This window comes from Zalophus californianus, chromosome 3, assembly GCF_009762305.2.
Source record: "Zalophus californianus isolate mZalCal1 chromosome 3, mZalCal1.pri.v2, whole genome shotgun sequence".
Classification (NCBI taxonomy): Eukaryota; Metazoa; Chordata; class Mammalia; order Carnivora; family Otariidae; genus Zalophus; species Zalophus californianus.
The window spans coordinates 129010838-129032199 of record NC_045597.1 but is presented as its reverse complement, the minus strand read 5'-3'; the positions used below and the strand labels follow the sequence as shown (position 1 = coordinate 129032199).

The following is a 21362-nucleotide window of genomic DNA, read 5'->3' as shown; positions in this document are numbered from 1 at the left end:
TCCAGGCACTGTTCAAAATGCTGGAGAGAGAGCAGTGTAAAAAGCAATTAGCACCTTCACCCTCATGGAGCTTTCCTGTAAGCCAAGGAAATGTACACTAACAAGCATATAGGGGTAAAAATGATATCCTCAGAACTTCATTACTATGGGAACCATGTAGAGATGATTTCCAAGGCAACATTATTATATTGCCTTATAGGTGACACTGTGATCCTTACAGTGCAGTTAAATTTCTATTAAAAAATATTTGTTGATCTTTTATCTTAGTGGGAATGAAGACGTTATAATGTCTTTCGTGACCACTGTAATGATCATAAAGTCATTTCCTGCCTCCAGACGAAAAGGCTGGCACATGTTTTCCTAAGTGTTTTTACATTATTTTTTTTTTTTTTTAGGATTTTATTTATTTATTTGAGAGAGAGAGATAGTGAGAGAGAGCATGAGTGGGGTTGGAGAGGGAGAAGCCAGCTCCCTGCTGAGCAGGGAGCCTGATGCGGGGCTCTATCCCAGAACCCCAGGATCATGACCTGAGCCGAAGGCAGATGCTTAACCAACTGAGCCACCCAGGTGCCCCATTTTTTACATTCATTTTGATGAAGCACACCCTACTACTAGAATAATAAGTGCTGGCTAAATACTAGTTTTGATTATTTGTGCAATGACATATGCAAGGTGATGTGAACCAAACAGTAACAGATTTAAGGGTTGAAAGCTTAAAGTATTACTGAGAATTGGGAAGTCAGTAAAAGTTAATGAGATTGGAAGGAAAAATAATGACATAGATTTCAAAAGCTAGAGGTCTATGTTATTCAAAAGATAATGACATATTAGTCATGAGAAAAGTATGAAAACAGTAATGAACTCTGATTTCAACTTGTGAATTTTTACAATTTAAATATCCAATATATTAAGTGATTTAAATTATTGTAGGTGTGGATGTAAAGTTGGGATAACCATTGGTGTAGATTTGGGAGTTATTAAAAACAGAGGCTAGGCGATGTCACAAAAGCAGATGAGTTTCCTCAAAAAGTTTATACGAAACTGAAGAATATGGGTCCAGTATTAGTACTGAATGCATAAATGGGAAAAATAAAGTCAGCAAAGATATTTTCATTCATTTAGAAGTAATTCTTTAACTGCCTGCCAAACAAGGTTGAAGTGCTAAAAAGAAATCCAACCAAGAAATATATAGCAATGAAAATTTATCAGAAATGACATACTCTTGAACTTGTCTAACCACTTCTGAACATTAGTAGAAGTAGGTAAAAAGGACAGCATCATTTTACTCCCCAAAAAACCTGCTTTGGCAAGCTAGCAATCTACCTTTGCTCTCTTTTGGGTATATGTGAAACCCTCAAGGTTGTGTGCTGAGTATTTGTTCAGTTACACATTTTTTAAATTATCATTTATAAAATAAAGTTGGCCTTTTATATGATATACACATCCCACCTTTAAATTCAAAGTTGTCCCTGAGTTTCAAATTTCATTCTTCAGTTTTGTAATCACAAATGCCCCCTTTAGATTGGGTCTACGTTGTCTTTCAGACTGAGAACTTCATTCAGTGACTGCGTATCAGGTCAAGCAGCTTCCACAATCAGGAATGTTTGTGCATCTGCATTTTATCTATCCAAATTTACGTCTATTGAGGGCTCTTTCTTTAACAAAGCCTTACAGAGATTTCCTCCTAGTCAGAACTTCTGCAGCTTGCTTTCTGAGCACCTGTTGCAGTGCTGTCCTTTTCTGTGGGCATGTCTTATCACACCCAGGAAAAGGAGCAAACTACTAGAAGCAAGAAACTTGTTTATTCTTTATGTTTTTACTTTGTCAATTCAATAAATGCATGATGGACCTTATGCCCACTAAACTCTGTGCTAAGCACTGGGGATAGGAACATCCTTAAGGAGTTATGTCTACAGTCAGGAATCTCACAGTTATTTGGTGTATCCCCCAATTTCTGTCTCAGGAGAGACAAAAGATGGGCAGTAGCAGATTTTTTTTTTTTTTTTTTTACTATGGCTTAACTAAGAGGTTCTCATATTTTGAAAGGAGAGTACTTTACACTTGGGCTGTACACATGGAGGGGCAGGGTGAGAGGAAATGGGAACACTAGGAATCAATATTTTTAACATGTACAACAAGTCACTATGCTGCTCAGCTAAGTGTGAAATCCTCCATCACTGATAAAGACCAAATCCTAGAAATTTCACAGAATTATTAAAATCCAAAATTATAGCCTTATCTAAAAGATAGATATTTATCTTTTATCTCTGCTTTTGCAAGATTTTATTAACATAATTAGTGGCCAATGATTAATTAAACATTTTGAATTTACATTTTAAAAATATTGGCTCTGCACCTTAGTCTGGGAGTTTGGGCATGAAATCTTACCTCTCTGAGAGTCAAAACGGGGATTAGAATAGGAATGCTTCAAGATTTTTGTCAAGATAGTATTTGAATCTTGACATTATTTATTGGTGTAAATCATTACAATAAACATTTATCAAATAACAAATAGTGCATTTTGTTTAGGTCAGGATATTACTTTCATTAATATATTTTTATTAAATATCTAAATAGTAAATATAAATACATAAACAAAAGTAAATAATAAATGTATCAAAGTAAATGTATAATACTATTATAACAGTAAAACATATACATAAAATTAAATTAATAAATAAAACTAAATGGATAAATACTAAATAGTAAATTTATACTACTGATAATGTAGAAATACCACACCCTGCAAATATTCCCTCCCACTCACCACCCAGCTTTTGTTTTCAAAGATTTTTATTTATTTATTTATTTATTTATTTGGGGGGGGGAGAGTGCTTCAGCAGAGGGAGGGGCAGAGAGAGAGGGAGAGAGAGATTCTTAAGCAGGTTCATAGCTGGCATGGAGCCTGATGTGAGGCTCGATCTCAGGGCCCTGAAATTATGACCTGATCAGAAATCAAGAGTCCAGCGCTTAACTGACTGAGCCACCCAGACACCCCAGCTGTTGTTTTAATAGCTCCTCAATCTCTCCCCATTTAGTATCCAAAACTCAAAAGTACTAGGTAGTTAATATCATCTGTGAGCTTTTACACAAGAAGGTTAGCTTTAGTAAACTTAAATAATATGACAAAAATGAACGGCATTTTGATATATTCTTTTAAAAATGATTTATCCATTCATCCTTTTTTTTTTTTTTAAGATTTTATTTATTTATTTGAGAGAGAGAGAGTACACACAGAGGGATAGTGAGAGGGAGAAGCCGACTCCCCGCTGAGCAGAGAGCCTGCTGCAGGACAGGATCCCAGGACCCTGAGATCAAGACCTGAGCGGAAGGCAGAGGCTTCACTGACTGAGTCACCCAGGCGCCCCCCATTCTTCATCCTTCCTTAAAGGATTCCAATATATACAGTTGATGTGGGAAACAACGGCAGAAGGAAATGTAGATAAAATTAAATGTCCTTATAACCTGCAGCCAAATACTTGAGACAGGCAGAGTATAATGCTCCTCCAGAAAACTCTTAATGTTAATGCCTTGCTAGAGGGGAAAACAACTTTAGCTTAACAACAGAAGGCCTCCAGTACCCTGGGGGTCTTCTTTAGCATATGAAAATCCTTTTTGGAACTTCCCTTATCTTTTTACTTCCCCCAACCCCAAAGTATATTAATGGCTGCTCCTCACAATCCTGGGGTAGGAGCTCTTCCTGCCCATGGCTCCTGTCCCTGTGCTTTAACAAAACCACCTTTTTGCACTGAAGATGTCTCAAGAATTCTTTCTTGGCCATCTGCTCCAGACCTCAGCAACATTCCAGAACACATCAATAATTACAACTTCTTTAGAGATTGAACAAGTATTATCAATTTTATGTCGACAATTTTGAAAACTTATATAAAATGATTAAATTAGGAATTTACATGAAAAGGATAAGTTTACTCAAGGAGAAATGAAGCAGCTTAAGATCTTTGGGCCACAGTGACCTTGTAAGATAAGGCCAACTCAAGAGCCCCCGGGCCTCAGTTTAAGGAAGCCCCCTAAGTGATATACCCTGTTCTTTCTGTAACTGAATACAGTGTCAAAGTCTTGGATTTAAGTTACTGACAAAAGTGAATACAGGTTACTTGTGGTAATAAAAATATATTATAAAATACGTGAGAATCTAAAACATCACGTTTAGGTACGAATAGGGCCATAAGATGATACTAAATCAAATTCTTACTTTTTCCTAGCCAAGATTTTACTTAAAAATGACTTGAATGATTGACTAGAAGTATTCAGAAACATGCTTTGAGGAATAGCTGCTATTCAGCTCTGGTTAACAGTGGTGATCAATTGAGTTTCTTATGTTTTAGCAAAAAATTAAAAAAGAAACTCTGATTTGTAAATGTAAGCACTTTTTTAAAATTCTGAGATAATAAAGTAATTCAGAGCTTGGTAACTAGAGTCAATAGATTCAAAGCTTTCCATTTTAAACGGTTACATTGTTTCCAGTTTCTTATGAAATTATGGTTATGAAATATAGTTATTTTCTTTTCTAAAACATGCTACTACAGAGGCGCCTGGGTGACTCAGTCAGTTAAGCATCTGCCTTTGGCTCCTGTCGTGGTCCTGGGGTCCTGGGATTGAGCCTAGCGTGGGGCTCCTTGCTCAGTGGGGAGACTACTTCTCCCTCTCCCTCTAGCCCTCCCTCTGCTTGTGCTCTCCTGCTCTCTGTCAAATAAATAAAATCTTTAAAAAAATAAAATAAAATAAAACATGCTACTATATAACAATCCTTTGTAGGAGTATCTGCAAACTCCTTAATTGTTCAGATTCTACTCCTGCCTCAGCATTTAGCTAGCTATATGCCTTTTGAAAAGAATTATGACACTCTTAGTGTAGGATTGCCAGATAAAATACAGGATGCCAGTTAAATTTGATTTTCAGATAAACAACAAAAAATTATTTTGCATAATTAAATATTGCATGGGACATACTTATGCCAAAAATTATTCACTGTTACCTGAAATTCAAATGTAACTTGGTATCCTGGGTTTTTTTTTTTTTTTTTTTTGAGGAGATAAACCAATTTTACTGTCCATTACTATGTTATATAAACATCTAGGAATAACAGATGGGTACAGAAGAAATAAATGCATAGTAAAGAAGAGGGCAATGGAAATTGTTTAAGTTTGGATTATTTTCCAGGATGTTAGGCTGAAAACCATCTCAAAGCATGTGTGTGACTGATTACAGAGTCGGTCTGTTCCCTGGGCAAGGCCTGCGATAAATTGAAAGATGTTCAATGTCTTTGTGTGCTCTAAACTGGCTCTTGACAAAACTTTTGAGATCTATGAGAAAAGTAATGTATTCCTGGTGGGGCTCCAGGGCTGTGCTGAGCTCCACTAACTCATCCGCAGAAGTGTTATCCACCCCTCAGTCGGCCAAGAAATCCATCAGGGGGTCATCTAAGGCTTAGGTCATGGAATTGGTGTTGAGTGTCCTTTCACACAGACTCGCCAATGGACTGAAAGTTCATTTCCCTGATAGAGAAAATGTCACTCTTGTCCTCCTCTTCTAGCCCAACCTCATCTTCTGGGCTCCTCCTCCCCATCAAATGTTGGCAGGATGCTCTTGTGAATGTTGAAAGAGGCGGTGATCTTTTCTCTGGCAACTTTCTCCAATAATTTGGCTTCTGTCCCATTCACTTCCAGCTCCCAACCTCCAGACATCTTGGGAAGGGACTTAATGCTCTGTATCTTCTTTTCCTCTTTAATTTCATCATTCAGTAATTCAACAAAAATTTTGTCCTCCTGGGTGTGCAGAGCGTTGCAACTGCACCAGGCCCAGGTGCACACAGAGTAGTCCAAAGGTCTGCACGTACTGTCGGGGCAGCGGGGTACATCTGGCATGGAGTCCAGCTCCAGCCAAGCCCAGCCTGAGTGGCTCGCAGCACCTCAGAGGCAGCATCCCAGCAGCAGACAAGTGCAGGCGGGAAGGAAGACCCAGGCTGAAGATCCTGACCCATGTGCTGGGGGAAGTCCTGCCCCTGGGCATCCTGTATTTTTATTTACTAAATCTGACAACCCTATTTTTTTAAAAAAGATTGTATTTATTCACTCGAGAGCGAGAGATAGCGAGAGACAGCACGAGTGGGGTAGGAGGGGTATAGGGAGAGGGAGAAGCAGGCTCCCCTCAGAGCAGGGAGCCTGATGTGGGACTCCATGCCTGGGACCATAACCTGAGCCAAAGGCAGGCCTTTAATTACTGAACTACCCAGGCTCCCTGGGTAGTATAAGTCTCTGTTTTCCAAGAAATGTAATGGATGGTTCTTTTTCAGATTTAACATCGTATAATTCCTATCTGTGACAGTTAGACTTCTTTATACAGTACCATCATTTGTTACTTATTCATAATTCAAACTTTCCAACTGTAGAATATCATACCAATTTATCACTGTCTTACTGATGAAGAAACTAAAAGTTATGAAATTATTTTCCAAACTTTCCTTCAGATACGGGGATTATGAATTCCCACTAATAAAACTGTAACTGTAAAATGACTAGCTTCACTGAATTGCCTTGACTTTGAAGTTTAATGACATGCTAATGCTGAAATAACTAGGTAATTTATTGGGTTTTTTGCTAAACTTCTACAGCCAGTATCATTTGAAGCACAGAACTCACAAATGGAAGGATTGTATTCCAAAACTACCATTAGCATGTTCTACCAACTCACTTTTTAAATTCCTCAACTTCCTCTAACATTATAAAAAACAAAAAGTGAGATATTTCAGAAAGAATTGGAAGGAAGCTCTTGACTGTTGAAATAGTGTTAGCAATAGCTCAGCTTGTTCTATAGCATTGACAGATTGCAAAATTTATAACATGCACAAGAATCATGCCTGCAGCTATGAGGCAATACTTAATCCAAATCAAAATATATAGAAAATAGCCTCATATTTGCCTGACATAAAACTATGTTTTAGTAACATTCCAAATAAAAGGTCACTGATAGTCATAAATAGTTCCCATGCAGTCAGGGAATTCAGAGGTTAAAACTGATACGGTTGTATATCATTCCTTCGCACCCTCGGAAAGAACATCTTAATTCCATTTTCATGTTTTTATTCCAAAGATAACTACATATTATTTACTTAGTACATTCCCAGATCTCTGTATGAGAATATTTGTTCTTGTTGACCAAAGTTATCCACCTTATTTATTACAACAGAAAACTGTAAATACACATCTAGAAAATATATACTAACTAAATTTATACAGTAGCTCCTATAAATGATCATACAAAAACACACCAAAGAAAATCACCTTATGCAAATAATCTTCTACCTAAGTATCTTATAATGTCTGATAAATGCTATATACCCAGAAGAAAATATTTTAGTCAACAATGGTCTGCATAGCTCCTTCTACTACCTTTACTTTTGAGTACTCTTTTTTTTTTTTTTTTTAAGATTTTAGAGCACAAGCAGTGGGAGTGGCAGAGGGAGAAGCAGGCACCCCGCGGAGCAGGAAGCCCCGATGCGGGGCTCCATTCCAGGATCCTGGGATTATGACCTGAGCCCAAGGCAGTCGCTTAACCTACTGGGCCACCCACGCATCCCTGGATACCCTACTTTAAAATCAACCTTTGAGTACCTTTTTAATTCAGACTTAGACTTGTATGATCAAAGCTGCCTGAGTACCCTCGATGTGCTAGACATTCTGTTCAGTCTGTTAATGAAATAGGTATTATTTTCTCCATTAACATATAAAAAGGACTCAAAGTTGGCACACATATATAGTTTATAATTCCACCCTTTTCTGTTTCCTATCACATTTTTCCACTTCTACCACAGTCACCAGGGCAAAATAGTTAAAATAGCAATAATTAATGATAAAAAAATGAAAAAAACTATACCTGATATGTGCTAGATATAGTAATTTCTATTACTTTACCTGGACTTTTAGTAGTGTGCTTTTTCCATCATACCATCCATATTCCAAATATATAGTTTGTGAGTTATTTTCCTTGACTGGCTGCCTTTGATATTCCCAGGTAATTTTTTTTTTTTTTTATCTTGTAGGTAGAGGGAAATATACAGTGTAATTAATTTAGGTCAAGGGTAGCTCACTCCAGAATGCATCTGAATTTCTGATCATCTTTAAATTTTTGTGTTTTGCCTTTCTGACCTTCATATTTCTTGGATGAAACTGGAAACATTCACAGTCTCAAAGTCTCCCCAAACTAAAGTAGGTCTTTTGGGACAAGGCAGGTTTAGGTAGCCAGTACATTTGACCTAGGATTCAGAGATGAGAAAGGATATTCAGCATGGTATTTATATAATAATAATTTTCTGTGGACTAACCCCTTGCAGCAAGGTAACTGTAATGTTACTAAAAATAATAAAACAGAAAAAAATAACTTTTGCTCCTCATTTTCCACTTCACTAGTATTGAGTCCTCAGGCAAGTCATTTGCTTCAATTTGCAGAACTGTAAAATAGGGATATTAGTGTTTATCTCTGCAAACTCTTAAAGGACTCAAACTAGACTCAGTGAAAGAAAGCACTTTCCAAGGTGTTACAACATGAAGTTTTGTTATTAATAGTCCATATATATAAATTCAATAGTTTTTAATGCAATGAATTTGATTATTCAACACAGCTGGAGAGAAAAAGAACTGAGACTCATTATAGAGATAAGGAAACTGAAGATTCAATAGTTGAATGACTTGACCAAGGTCATCACAGGCACAAAAATCCAGAAGCTCCCAGCGTGAAGCAGGAGGAGTTCTGCTTTACAGACTAGGCCTTAACCAAGACAAAAGTGGCTCCCATTCTTTAAGGGTTTCCATCACCCTTACTGGATGCTTATTTTGCCTTCACTGAATGCTTATTCTCTCCCAGAAACAGTAACTCTTCTAAGGTTACCTAGATAGTGAGTAGCCAAGCCAGGGATGTGAACCCAAGTCTGTCTGGCTCCAGAGCCTGAGCTCTTAACTGCTGTGGTACTTAGTTAACCACATACATGCTCAGCCTCTCAAGAGAAAAGGCAGAGGAGTTGGATGAGGAGCTCCTGGCAGAAATATGCTGAGACTTGTTAGGTTTTATGTCTGGAAAGCCAGAGTCAGTGGCTGCCTCGGCCAAAGTTGTACATTTTGAGATATATGGAAACCGACAAGTATTAAGGGCTTACGAAGCTCCTTAAGGGAGAAAAATAGCTCCCATCTATAGTTACAATTCAATAGGCCATATTAAGATATAATCAAATTTACTTTTTTGTCCTTAGCCTATTTTTTTTAAGAAAAGGGAGAAAACATCCATATAAGAATGGTGTTTAAATTATAAATTACAGGGCGCCTGAGTGGCTCAGTCGTTAAGCGTCTGCCTTCGGCTCAGGTCATGATCCCAAGGTCCTGGGATCCAGCCCCGCATCAGGCTCCCTGCTCCGCGGGAAGCCTGCTTCTCCCTCTCCCACTCCCCCTGCTGGTGTTCCCTCTCTCGCTGTGTCTCTCTCTGTCAAATAAATAAATAAAATCTTAAAAAAAAATTATAAATCACCAGGTTAATTTTAACAGAGCTGATAATTTTATTTTGAACTTTTAATTTCTTTTTCCATTTTTTAAATTCAGTTAATTAACATATAATGTATTATTGGCTTCTGAGGTAGGGGTCAGTGATTCATCAATCTTATATATCTAGTACTCATTACATCATGTGCTCTCCTTAATGTCCATCACCCAGCTACCCCATCCCCCACTGCCCTCCCTTCCAGCAACCCTCAGCCTGCTTCCTATGATTAAGAGTCTCTTATGTTTTGTCTCCCTCTCTGATTTCGTCTTAGTTTTATTTTTTCCTCTCTTCCCCTATGATCCTGTTTTGTTTCTTAAATTCCAAATATAAGTGAGATCATATGATAATTGTCTTTCAAACAGAGCTGATACTTTAACGACATAAAAGGGCTATTTTCCAATGAGTTAGACAATTACTGCTAATAACAGAATTATAGAATCTAGAAACAGAAATTCATTTTGACAAAAAGACATCTTAGAGAGGGAGTAAGAAAATGGATTCCAGAAAACTTGGTGTTGATATAGCAGAATCTGTAGCTTGGAATTTGGATGGGCACTGAAAACTCTGCCCTCCTGCATGCCTATAGTACGGAATATTTTACATGTCTGCATGACCATGTATGTTTCCAGAGGCCCCTCTTCTATCCTGGAATGTGTGCATGTTAATAAGAGTCTTTGCTTAGAAATATATATGATATTATAGAAATATAGTGCCATTTATAAAAGCCATAGCACACTAAACTCAGGCATTTCTTCTTTTGATAATTAGGTTTGAAAAAAACGTTTTATTTTATCTATTGGAAGAGAGGTAGGGATCCTACAAATGACTATTGACCAATTTTCTTTAAATTTTCACTTGATTGAGTCCCACAAAAATATTATTGATGAACCCAGTGGTCTTTCAGCCCCTCCAGGGCAGAGGCAGTATCTTTGCCATCTCTGTTTCTCAAACTCAATGCTAGGTATTACAGATATTCAATAAATACTCCTTTTATTCAAAATTTAATTCATAAATATATAATCTACTTGGAAATTCTATGCTAAGAAAATATACAGGGATTTTCTAAATTTTGAAAGATAAAATATAATAAAATTGACAAGAAATCATATTTATTTTGGTATTTTAATTTTTTAATTTTATTATTTTAAATTTATTTTATTATTAATTATTATTATTATTTTATTTCAGTACTTATAGTCTCTAGGATGCTTGCATATTAGTGACCCCCAAAAAGATAAATGATATAACATGGTAATATAATTCCAAACATAAGGCTATGAAAAGCACAATTTACATTTTATTTTATAAATAGTACTATTCTTATTTTCTTCAAACTCTGATACAAGTAAACGTTAAACTTCATAGAAGAAAAATGGATTTCCTGATATTTTAGAAATGGTATAGCCATATATGACCTCTTCTGTTTAATAGTATAAAAAAACCTATAAAAAATACAACATCCTCCACACGCAAGTACCCTCCAAAACCATACGTGTGGTCTACAATACTTAAAGAGGAAATATGTATTAAACACTTAAAAATATAATCATTATATTACCATTTCATTTGAGTATGTTACTTATTTCACATACTATAAATTTTATGAACATTCTTTACACATAAAAATGGCTATGATTACCATGGTTATTAAAAACTACATAAACAATACAACCTTTAGTTATTGTATATGCTTTTAATTTTTTTTTTAAGTAAGCTCTACACCCAATGTGGGGCTTGAAATCACAACCTTGAGATCAAGAGTTGCATGCTCCATGGACTGAGCCAGCCAGGTGCCCCTGTTTTGCTTTTTTTTTTTTTCAAAGATTTTATTTATTTATTTGACACAGAGAGAGAGAGACAGTTAGAGAGGGAACACAAGCAGAGAGAGTGGGAGAGGGAGAAGCAGGCTTCCCACCGAACAGGGAGTCCTATGCGGGGCTGCATTCCAGGACCCTGGGATCATGACCTGAGTCAAAGGCAGATGCTTAACGACTAAGCCACCCAGGCGCCCCCCTGTTTTGCTTTTAAATAAATGTAATTAACAATTGCTCCAGAAGTAATTTCAATGGACAAAACTAATCTGTAAGTTTTACATACATTAGGCATTAGACAAACACACAATCATTTTAAAATTTAATCATTTTTCACACATTCCTGCAAATATATTTGTCTTCAGAGCAAAGAGTGTGCCCCCTCCGCTTGTGCTCTCTCTCTCTTTCAAATAAATAAATAAAATCTTAAAAAAATGAAAGGCATTAAAATAAGATGATAAATAAGAGAGGAAGGAAAAGCAGTTATGCCAATGGTAAAGACAGAGGCAGTGGTGATTAAGTAGAAAACCTGTCAAAGAATCCCGGCTGCCAGAGGGAAAAAAAATGATTTGGGTACTTTAGGATAAAGCTCTCTCATGGAGTATTTATATGGAAGACACTGACTTCTAACAACACTATGTTTTAAGTCATGTAGGAGTACTCTGTAAATTATAAGAACACTATAAGAAGATAAAAATGATAATAAACTATCATGTATATATTCCAGACTTGGGAATAAAGCCATGAGCCTGACTTTTAGCTCTCTGTTGTCATCAATAAACTCTCATAAAGACCTTAATAATAGGGGCTCCTGGGTGGCTCAGTCGTTAAGTATCTGCCTTCGGCTCAGGTCGTGATCCCAGAGTCCTGGGATTGAGTCCCACATCGCTTCTCTCTTCTACTCCCCCTGCTTGTGTTCCCTCTCTCGCTGTGTCTCTCTCTATCAAATAAATAAATAAAATCTTAAAAAAAGACAATAATAATAATAATAATAATAATAAAGACATGCTTGCCTGAGATTAAGGGGCTTCTATTAGATACAAAGTCTGAAGAGGTTCATTAAAATTGAATACTACCTTCCAACATCTCTGATCTTGCTATATAAAACCTCACACACACGCACACACATACATAATCTAGGAAGACATAAAATAAGCACTTTCTTTAGGCTATACTATGCAAAGTGAAGCGCATATGAAGATACTTATCACCTCTGAAGTATGATTTTTGTTTTAAATAAATCTATTCAGTGGCACGTATACTCGAATAAAAAAATACTTAAATATTAAAAAGTTTTTCATTGTCCCAAATAGTTTACAAAATATTTAGACAAACTCCAATTCTATTTCTCCAACAATTTTTGCATTGCCCACTTTATACAGTGTTTGCTTTTTATATGAGTACATACATATTTATTATGTAAACCTTTTTCTATTTCAATACTCTCCAAGCAGAAACCTGAAACCTGAACTATCATTCAAAGAGATATATAGCTAAATGGATCTGCTTTCTACCTGGTGATTTCGAAACTAACCCCATCAGGTAGCTAACCACGTGGAGAATAAGTCTCTCCCAAAAGGGACAAACTCACTATCTGTTCCATTTAAAATGGTCTACCAGTTATTTTAAATTGAAAACACCTGTCCTGATTTAAGCTCCCACGTGCCTCTTAAAATTCCCCTGAGGAATGGAATCTTAAAGGATTTCTTCACTCCTTTATTCATTCCACAGATATCTGCAAAGAGCGTTCAGTGTTCTGGGCAATCCTTTCAGGACACAAAGGATGAGACAGGGACCCTTAAGTTCACCCCCACTACACACCCGGTTATTGTGTAACTGAAAACTGAAAATATCATGGGGCCCAGGCACCACCTAACAGAATTTACTGGGGCTAAGAAAGGGAAGGACTAATTCTACCCATGTAGTCAGGAAGGTCTTTCAAAAGAGAAAATACCTAAGTACACACATTAAAAATGGTTGGATGGAATGAAGGGAGGGAGATTTCCAGAGAGAAACTGAACAAAATCTTGGAAACTTGGGTAATTTTGAAATGGCTTAGCGTAACCGGAGGGAAGGATTGGGAGGAGGTAGTTTATAGCAACTGTGATTACTGTTTTGCTAATGAACTATGTATGTAACTAGCAGACTCTAGGGAGTGTAGGTTAGTACCATATGAGAAGAACATCAGGTCTAGCCTATTAGTGATTCGGAAAGTTGTCAAACATGATTATACCTAAGGAAGGCTAAGTAATGCCGGGAATGCCTCCAGGATACTTCAGTCCTGTGCCCTTCCATCTTAATACTCAATTCCACGATTGCCGCAGCTAGGAAAGAGAGCATAGAGTCAAGCACTGGCCCTTCAGTGATTCCACCAGGAAATGAAATGTTCATGTCTGTTCACATTTACTTCCTAAAACAAATTACATCGCTATACCTAATTTCAGTGGGGTGGAGAGTGTAATCCTCCCTATGCCTAAAACTAGGACAGGAAAAATTGGTGATCAGGAAAATGCCTACAGCAGTTATGAAACGTTATGAAAATGATGTTTCAGGTTAGACAAATGGAGTCAACATTTATTAGCATGTCATAAATTAAAATCAAAACTAATTAAAGTTTAATTTTGATTTTTGTGATCAAAAGTCAATAGACTAGTTTCACTGTTACTCAATGCTTGCATTACTGTCTGTGCAAGCAACTGTAAGTCATTTAGAGGCATGATTAATTCATGAAATTGTTTAACCTTAATTATTTAGAGACTAAAAGCCAAGCACATTTAATTTGAGTAATATTTAAATCAGGTAAAATATTAAAATGCAACTTTTTCTGATTCGGTTTCATTATCTAAATAAGCTACTTCCCCCCCCCTTTTCCTATGTAAAGATACATTGAAAGGAATGTATTGTGCACAGAAAGGAATACATAGTAATGAGTGCCCATAACAGACAAATGGCATATTGCCAGGTATTTAGTATGTTAGTTTCAGCAATCTTTTTGATTGCTACAATGCTTAGATACTAAGGAGCATTTAGTCAAGACTTAGTTTTACATATCAGTTTAATTTTTACCCCCTGTCAAACGTTATCCTATCACTGGGGTGAAGTGGCCAACACAGAGTTGTTACGTGATGCTAATATCACAACAGAGGCCTCCTTTACCATGTTTTCACCTAGTCTTTGCAAGTTTATTGAAATATTTTTATTCTTAAACTGTAGTCTAAGGTTAATTTCTTAATTTCACGTTATTTTCCTGAAAGCAAGCTTTTGGGCCCATCAAAAATGCCTTGCACCTTACAATTGGCATTTGTAATATACAGGATATGCAAATATACCTCTTTGTCAGGTGTAAAGAACCATCTACAGAGCAGGCGCATAGGAACTAAAATGTACAAACAAGCACGCAGCTGTGTCTGTGATTCTTTTATTCCTGTAAAATTTCCAAGAGGTGAATAAAATCGATCATTTGTCCTTAGTTAATAGATTATCATCAGACATTATTTTCCATTCCTCATGTCACAGCTGTTATATGCTTAAAAAGCAGGAAAGAAAGAAATACGCCTCTGAAGACAGGGCAAGCTTAAACCTGCCACCGATTAGAAAAATCAGTGTCACAGGGGCGCTTTTAAACGAAGAGCAACCTTAGAGGTCAAGTTGGCGGGGGGTGGGGGGGAAGAATAGAAACAAACCGCCCTGGATGTGGAAGGTCGTACCACGGGGAGAGCGAGCTGCAGGCCCTGTTGGGCGAGTTTCTCTCCGCACTTCCGCGGCAGCCCGGGTACTCCCCTCCGGTCCTCTCAGGGCAGGTACCCTCCCTTCCTCCCCACCTGTTCGGCTCCCGCGCGCCGGGCTTCCCGAAGCGACGCCCTAGCGATGGGAATGGGAACTCTCTGCACAGGAGTTTCCTTTCCGTTCCGCTCCCCCAGCCGGACCCCAAAGACCCGAAATCGGGTGGGAGGGAAATTCCTACCCGGTCCTCGCCCACGCCCGCCCGTTTTTGTCTCCGGCTCACTGCCTCTCTCGCTCCGATGCCACCGAGCCTCGTCGCCACTTTTGGGTGGCCGACCGGCGGAGGTGGCGGCGAGCTCCGGAGCTCTGGGCAGGGAAATGGGACAGGGTGAGTGAGCCGGCTAGGGGAAGGCCCCGCGGCGCCCCGTAAGGGCCAGCCACCCCGCCTGCAAGGCAGGGGGAGGCGCTGCCTCGGCCCTGCCCGCGCGGGGCTGAGCCTGGGAGAGGCTGCCGCGCTCTCCTTCAAGTCCTGGCTTGAGAGACCGACTACGAGCGCGCGGTCCGGGGGAGGGAAGGGTGGGAGAGGAAGCCGCGCGAAAGAACAGGAGAGCCACTGGCTCCTTCTGAAAAGAAAGTAGGAGCCCTGGGTGGGAAAAGAGGAATTAGCCCTTCCAACTTTTCTTCGCGAAAAGTTTTCCCAGGGCGTTTTGTTTGTGCAAACTCGGCCAGGGGAGCCCGGAGACGCGCTGCCGGCGTGGCGGCGGTGCCTGTAAGCCTCGCTTCTTACCCTACTCCTCCTCCTTCCAGCCTGGGCAGCTCCTCTCCCGCCCCGAGAGGCGCCAAATGGCTACCCAGTAAGCCCCACGGGGCGGGGGCTGCAGCGCCGCCTTCCGCCGCCGTAGCAGCGGGCGGCAGCTAGGACCTGAGGCGGGGGAGCCCGCGGGCTGGGAGGCTCGGCCCGCAGGTGGGAGCGCACCCGGAGGCGGACCGGCCGGGGGCTGGGGGGCTCGGGCGGGCTCTTGACGCGCGGCCCGCACCGCTCAGGCCTCCAGTAGCGCGCGTCCCGCCCTGACCAGCCGGCCTCTCCCACTTTAGTAGTGACACGCCGCCTCGGAGCTGGAGCCCGCGCCGCGCCCCGCAGGGCGATGGACAGCCGAACCCCGCGCTCGCAGGACGCCCTGGCGGCGCCCACACCTCCCACCGCCCCAACTGGGTAAGCCTAAGAGCGCCGCGCCGAAGTTCTCCGGGGAGGGCGAGGGCAGCAAGGCCGCCGCAGCGCGTTTACCTGGCTGGCAACTCGCTGCGCTGCCAGCTGCCTGACTCGGTGCGGGATAGGCAGCCGAGGAGGCTGCTTCCTCCTGGCCTGCTTGGAGGCCGCCCGGGCGCGGGGGCGAAGGGATATGGTAGTTTTGATTGCTTTTCTGTTGGGGCTGCTCTGAGTTGCCGAAGGGCAGCTGAATGCTAGGAATTGGGTCAGAAGTCCTGGAGCAAAAATTGTAACAAAGAGCCCCTTGTTTGGTGCTCTGGAAGAGCGGCAGACGATACCTGTATGTGAGCTCTTGGGAAGGGGGAAGAAAGTTTCTTTGGCTGAGGGCTGAGGCCCAGGCAGGTGAGCAGTGTCAAAGTGACTGTAAGGAAGGGGCTTTCTGCGAGCGGTGGAGGGCCGCGGGAGGGCGTACCAGCTGTCAGCCCGCATGACAGTTCCGGGACCCGGCAGGGTGAGCGCCTCTGATTGGGGGTGTGCGTGCCTGTGGCCAATTGCTGGTGCCAAAACGTAGCGCAAAGTCAGACTGCAAACAACGATACTTTTCTTTGTGTCCTCACGTGTTTGAAGAGAGATTGGAGGGGAAGGGGCTGTCACATGGTAAGTTAATATTAAATGAAGCATGTCTTCCTGCCAGATATGCTAATAATCACCTTGCTAAGCGTTTGGGTAAACAGTAATGAGAACAGGTAGTTCTGCAAGAGATGGGGAGAACCTGAAAATAACCTTCGTCTTGGTAAACAGTGAAGGCTGTTTGGGCGCTCTTTGAACTTCTGAAGTGGGAACCCCTTTGATGTAGTATAACTTTTGCTACATATGTTCCCCCAACTCAGTTTCTTTTGTGATAGTTAATCTGAAGGCTCTAATGCCCTAAAGAGAACACAAATATTCCAGAAAAGAAACGCTAAGGAAAAATCGACTTTGTGACTAATGAATGAGAGTTGTGCAGTTTCCCTGATTGAAGAGTAGAGAAGTCATTTTTCCCTGAAACATGACAGGCGTTTCCTTAGAAGCAAGTCACAGCATGTTTATTCATCAGAGACCATGCGAACATTGGCAGTTGTCTAGAGGAAACATGGAAAAGTCTCAAAGCAACATGACTAATATAAAAGATATTTAGTATCATGCTTACGTAGAGGAAACATGTAGTGTATGAATTCTTTCATTTGTTCGAATTGTCTTCTCCCCTCTGCAAATAGCCCTGTTACTGTTGACTTCTGTTCCTACTTTCCAAGTGTTTTCGTTGTTCAGTATTATATATTCTTCCATTTATTCTCACATCAGGATGTGTGAGTAAAGAAATATATTGGTAGAAGGATCTTAGTCATCAAAACATGGGCCTCTAAATGGAACTGCCGAGATACTTAAATTGAAGATGAAACTTTCAGGAATACAGAAATGTATTTGAGTGCCACAAAATAAGATAGTATTAAACTGGTGGATTTGAAAATAGATTAAGTTAAGGGACAATTAAAAAATGATAGCATATGCATATACATGAAATATACTTACTAGTGTCCAGAAATCAATACTTTGAGTAAAATAGGTGAGATCAGATGGCTTTGGGATGAAGGAGTGGAGAGAGCTATCTAATGATAAGAACGACTTCAGATTTCACTTTTGAGAATTTAAAGCTTAAGCTGATACATTCTTGAAAATGTACAAAACTACTTTATCTAATTCTTCAACTATGAAGAAAATACTTTTAAGGAATTTACCCTTTCTGCAAATTTAAGGTGGGACGTCTGCAAAAATGCTTCAACATCCATCTATAGTAACACCCTGGCTGTATCATTTTACCTTACATTCTATTTAGAGAAGTGATCAATATCTGCAAAGTATAAGCATAAAAAAAATAATGTCATCTTTCACTTTTCTATCTTGTCCCTTGGCATATCCCAAGTGCCTGTTATATTTGTTGAATATTCAGTACATTATTGCTTTTGTTCTTTTTCTCAATCCCAAAACGTTAAACATGCTTTAATTATGGGGAAAGAAGTATCCTAGATATGGGTTTATGGGAGGTGGCAGGGAGCAATCTCAAAATGTTACAATAAATTATTGGGTTTGGGAAGTAAATTCCTTACTATAAAATTAATTAAACCATTACTCATCACTCTAATAACCTCTGAGGCCTAGTTTAGTCCTCCTTGGATATCCCTGCTGTAAGGAATCCCTCTGTAATTTTCCAAGTTTTACATTGTTGTAACAGGTCATTTTAAAGAAATCTAGTGCAACTCTATATTTTACAAATGAGAATCTGAAGCCTGGAGACACTGAGTGACTTTGCTGAAGTCCCAGAACAAATGAGTGGCAAAACCTGAAGGAAAACCCAGGACTTTGGTTGCCTAGTTCATTGCATTTTTTTTTTTTTTTAATCTTTAACTGACCACTGTAAGATACACTTAAATTTCAGAGAGTCATTTTCGGTACATTATCTTTAGAACTACTACTGCTTGTGTTTTTTACTTGCCCTGTCAGATACCCCCATTTGTTTTTTAATTTATTGAAATTTAAATGTCAAAACTAAATGTAGTTAACCTTGCTTTGAGGGACCTTAATATTTTGATTCTGAAACAAATTTTCAGGAATGGACCGGGGTAAAAAACCTTTATAATTTTGCAGGTTTGGAGTTATGGAGTTCATTGCAGGCGTAGAAAAAATTAAATGATTTAGCAGATACTTTTTTAAGCTATTATTTAGATGCATTGCTGGCTCTAAAATTTTACTGATTGTATAAATTGAATTCTTGTTAGGTAACATTTATTGACTACTTAGAAGTTGAGTATCTTAGTTGAGGTTGCAACATGAGAATTACCTAGAGATCTTTAAAACTAACACCCATGGTCTCACACCTGCTACCCGTTCTGATTTTATTTGGCCTATGCTGGGACAAGCTGTGGAGAGGTTTTAAATGCGGCTTCATTGATTGTAGTGTGCTGTCAGATCTGAGAACCACTGATTAAGTGTCAACATCTGAGATGGAGGGGAAGCCATAGATGGAATAAGGGTTGCTATTAAACATTTTTAGGCAACTCAGGATCCTCACTTTCAGCTTTAGTTTGCTTCTTTAAAGATTCCATTTAGGTTCTTTATAGTAATATTTAAAAAAAATTGCTACTCCTCTCTGAGGAAGTATATTAATACCACTTTGCACTTGTGGAAACCGAGGCTCTGAGAGCTAAACTAACAAACTCAGAGCCACACAGCTTTAAGTGATGAAAGAGTAACAAAAACAAGATCTGATCCCCATTCCTGTGCTCTTCCTCAGTAGGCATGTTGGCACCCAATGTTTGCCACTATGGATTACTCTGAATGGCCAAAGTATTTTTATTTAGAGTGGCTTTATAAGTGTTGCCCTGACTCTTTTTAAAATCATGTTTATATGTTTAAAAACTCCTGCAAATTCTAATGCATATGAAAAACCCCAATGCCTAGGATTTAAAAGGAACTTAAATGTTTGGTTTATGTCTTCAAAATATTGAACATTTTCATGTGTTCGGGATATTTAACACATAGTTAACTGACAGCCTTCTTTTGTCATATGACAAACTACTTATTTTTCCTATTAGGTGGCTATTAAATTTATAGTGTACTTTCAAATTAGGAATTTTTGATTACCAAATAAGAAAAATGAAATTAAGGTAATATTAGACTTTTTGTCCAAAGTCAAATTTCCTCTAAATGTGTTAGAGGATACTGAATAACGTTATGACCTTATTACAGTATTGAAATGCCAGGTGTATTTATATAATACACGTTTCATGTTATTGAGACAACTGCTTTCATTTAATTAGTCAAAACTTGTGACCCCTTACTTTATATAAAACACGTCTTCTAATCACTAGGAGATTGGCTGCCGATGTTAAGAGCTTTACCAAAGAAATTCTCTAAGTCTGCAGGAAAAGAACATGATGTTAGTATAGAAATGGTACTTTCATGTTAGCTTTAAAACATTATGTTTATGCTTCAAGCTTAATATATAATAGCTTAACTCTTTGATCAGCAAACTATGGCCAAGCAAAGTCAGTCCAGAAGACTGAAATTCACCTATTTGGTTTTAATTGTAATTTTTTGTTGTTGGTAAAATGCATATAACAAGATTTATCTTAAGCATTTTTAAGTGTATAGTTCAGTGGTACATTCATATTGTTGTACAGCCAGTGCCACCATCCGTTTCCAGAACTCTTTTTTTCATCATGTAGAACTGAACTTCATACCCGTTAAACATAGCTCCCACTCTCCTCTCCCCCATCCCCTGGCAGCCACCATTCTATTTTCTGTCTCTGTGATTTTGACCACTCTAGGTAGCTTGTATAAGTGGAATCAAAGTCTCTATTTTTTTTTTTTTTTGTGATTGGTTTATTTCACTTAGCATAATGTTCTCAAAGTTCATATTGTAGCATATATCATAATTTCTTTTTTAGGGCCAAATAATATTCTACATTGTGCTTATCTGTGGATGGACACTGGGTTGCTTCCTTATTTTAGCTATTGTGAATAATGCTGCTAGGAACATGGGTATACAGATATCTTTTTAAGACTGCTTTCCGTTCTTTTGAAGTAGAATTGCTGGATCAAATGGTAATTTTATTTCTAATTTTTCGAGGGCAACCATACTCTTTTCTATATTGGTTGTACTATTTTAACATCCCAACAACAGCGGTTGCCAACCCTTGTCGGTTTCTGTTTATTTTTTTTTTAAATAGTGGCCATCCTAATGAGTGTGAGGTGGTATCTCATTGTAGTTTTGACTTGCATTTTCCTAGTGATCACTGATGTTGAGCATCATTTCATGTCCTTATTGTTTATTTGCGTATCTTCTTTTGAGAAATGTCTAAGTTCTTTGCCTATTTTTTAGTTGGGTTTGCTTTTTTGGTTGAATTTTAGGAGTTTTGTATATATTCTAGATATTATTCTCTTTCTGTAGAGTTTTATTGGCACACAGCCATACCCACTCATTTGCCTATTGTCTATGACTGCTTTCTCATCAGAGTTGAATGGTCTAGACAGAGATC

At 38.9% G+C, this 21362-nt stretch overlaps 1 protein-coding gene and 1 pseudogene across 9 annotated transcripts in view; one reads left to right on the top strand and one right to left on the bottom strand.

The window, feature by feature from the left end:
- Nucleotides 1-5223: 5223 nt before the first annotated feature.
- Nucleotides 5224-5885, bottom strand: LOC113920363 (annotated as a pseudogene).
- Nucleotides 5886-15033: 9148 nt separating this feature from the next.
- COBLL1 (cordon-bleu WH2 repeat protein like 1) overlaps nt 15034-21362 on the top strand; it is a 159254-nt gene continuing 152925 nt past the window's right edge. For 5 of the 9 annotated variants that reach the window (XM_027589861.2, XM_027589856.2, XM_027589858.2 and 2 more), the window contains exons 1-2: nt 15034-15157; nt 16176-16293. In XM_027589861.2, coding sequence (XP_027445662.2) covers nt 15049-15157; nt 16176-16293 — 227 coding nt within the window. In that variant the 5' untranslated portion in view covers nt 15034-15048. Of the gene's footprint in view, nt 15158-15307; nt 15469-15651; nt 15850-15946; nt 16294-16672; nt 16690-21362 lie in introns of those variants that run through there. The other 4 variants (XM_027589860.2, XM_027589859.2, XM_027589863.2 and 1 more) reach the window with 4 other exon arrangements.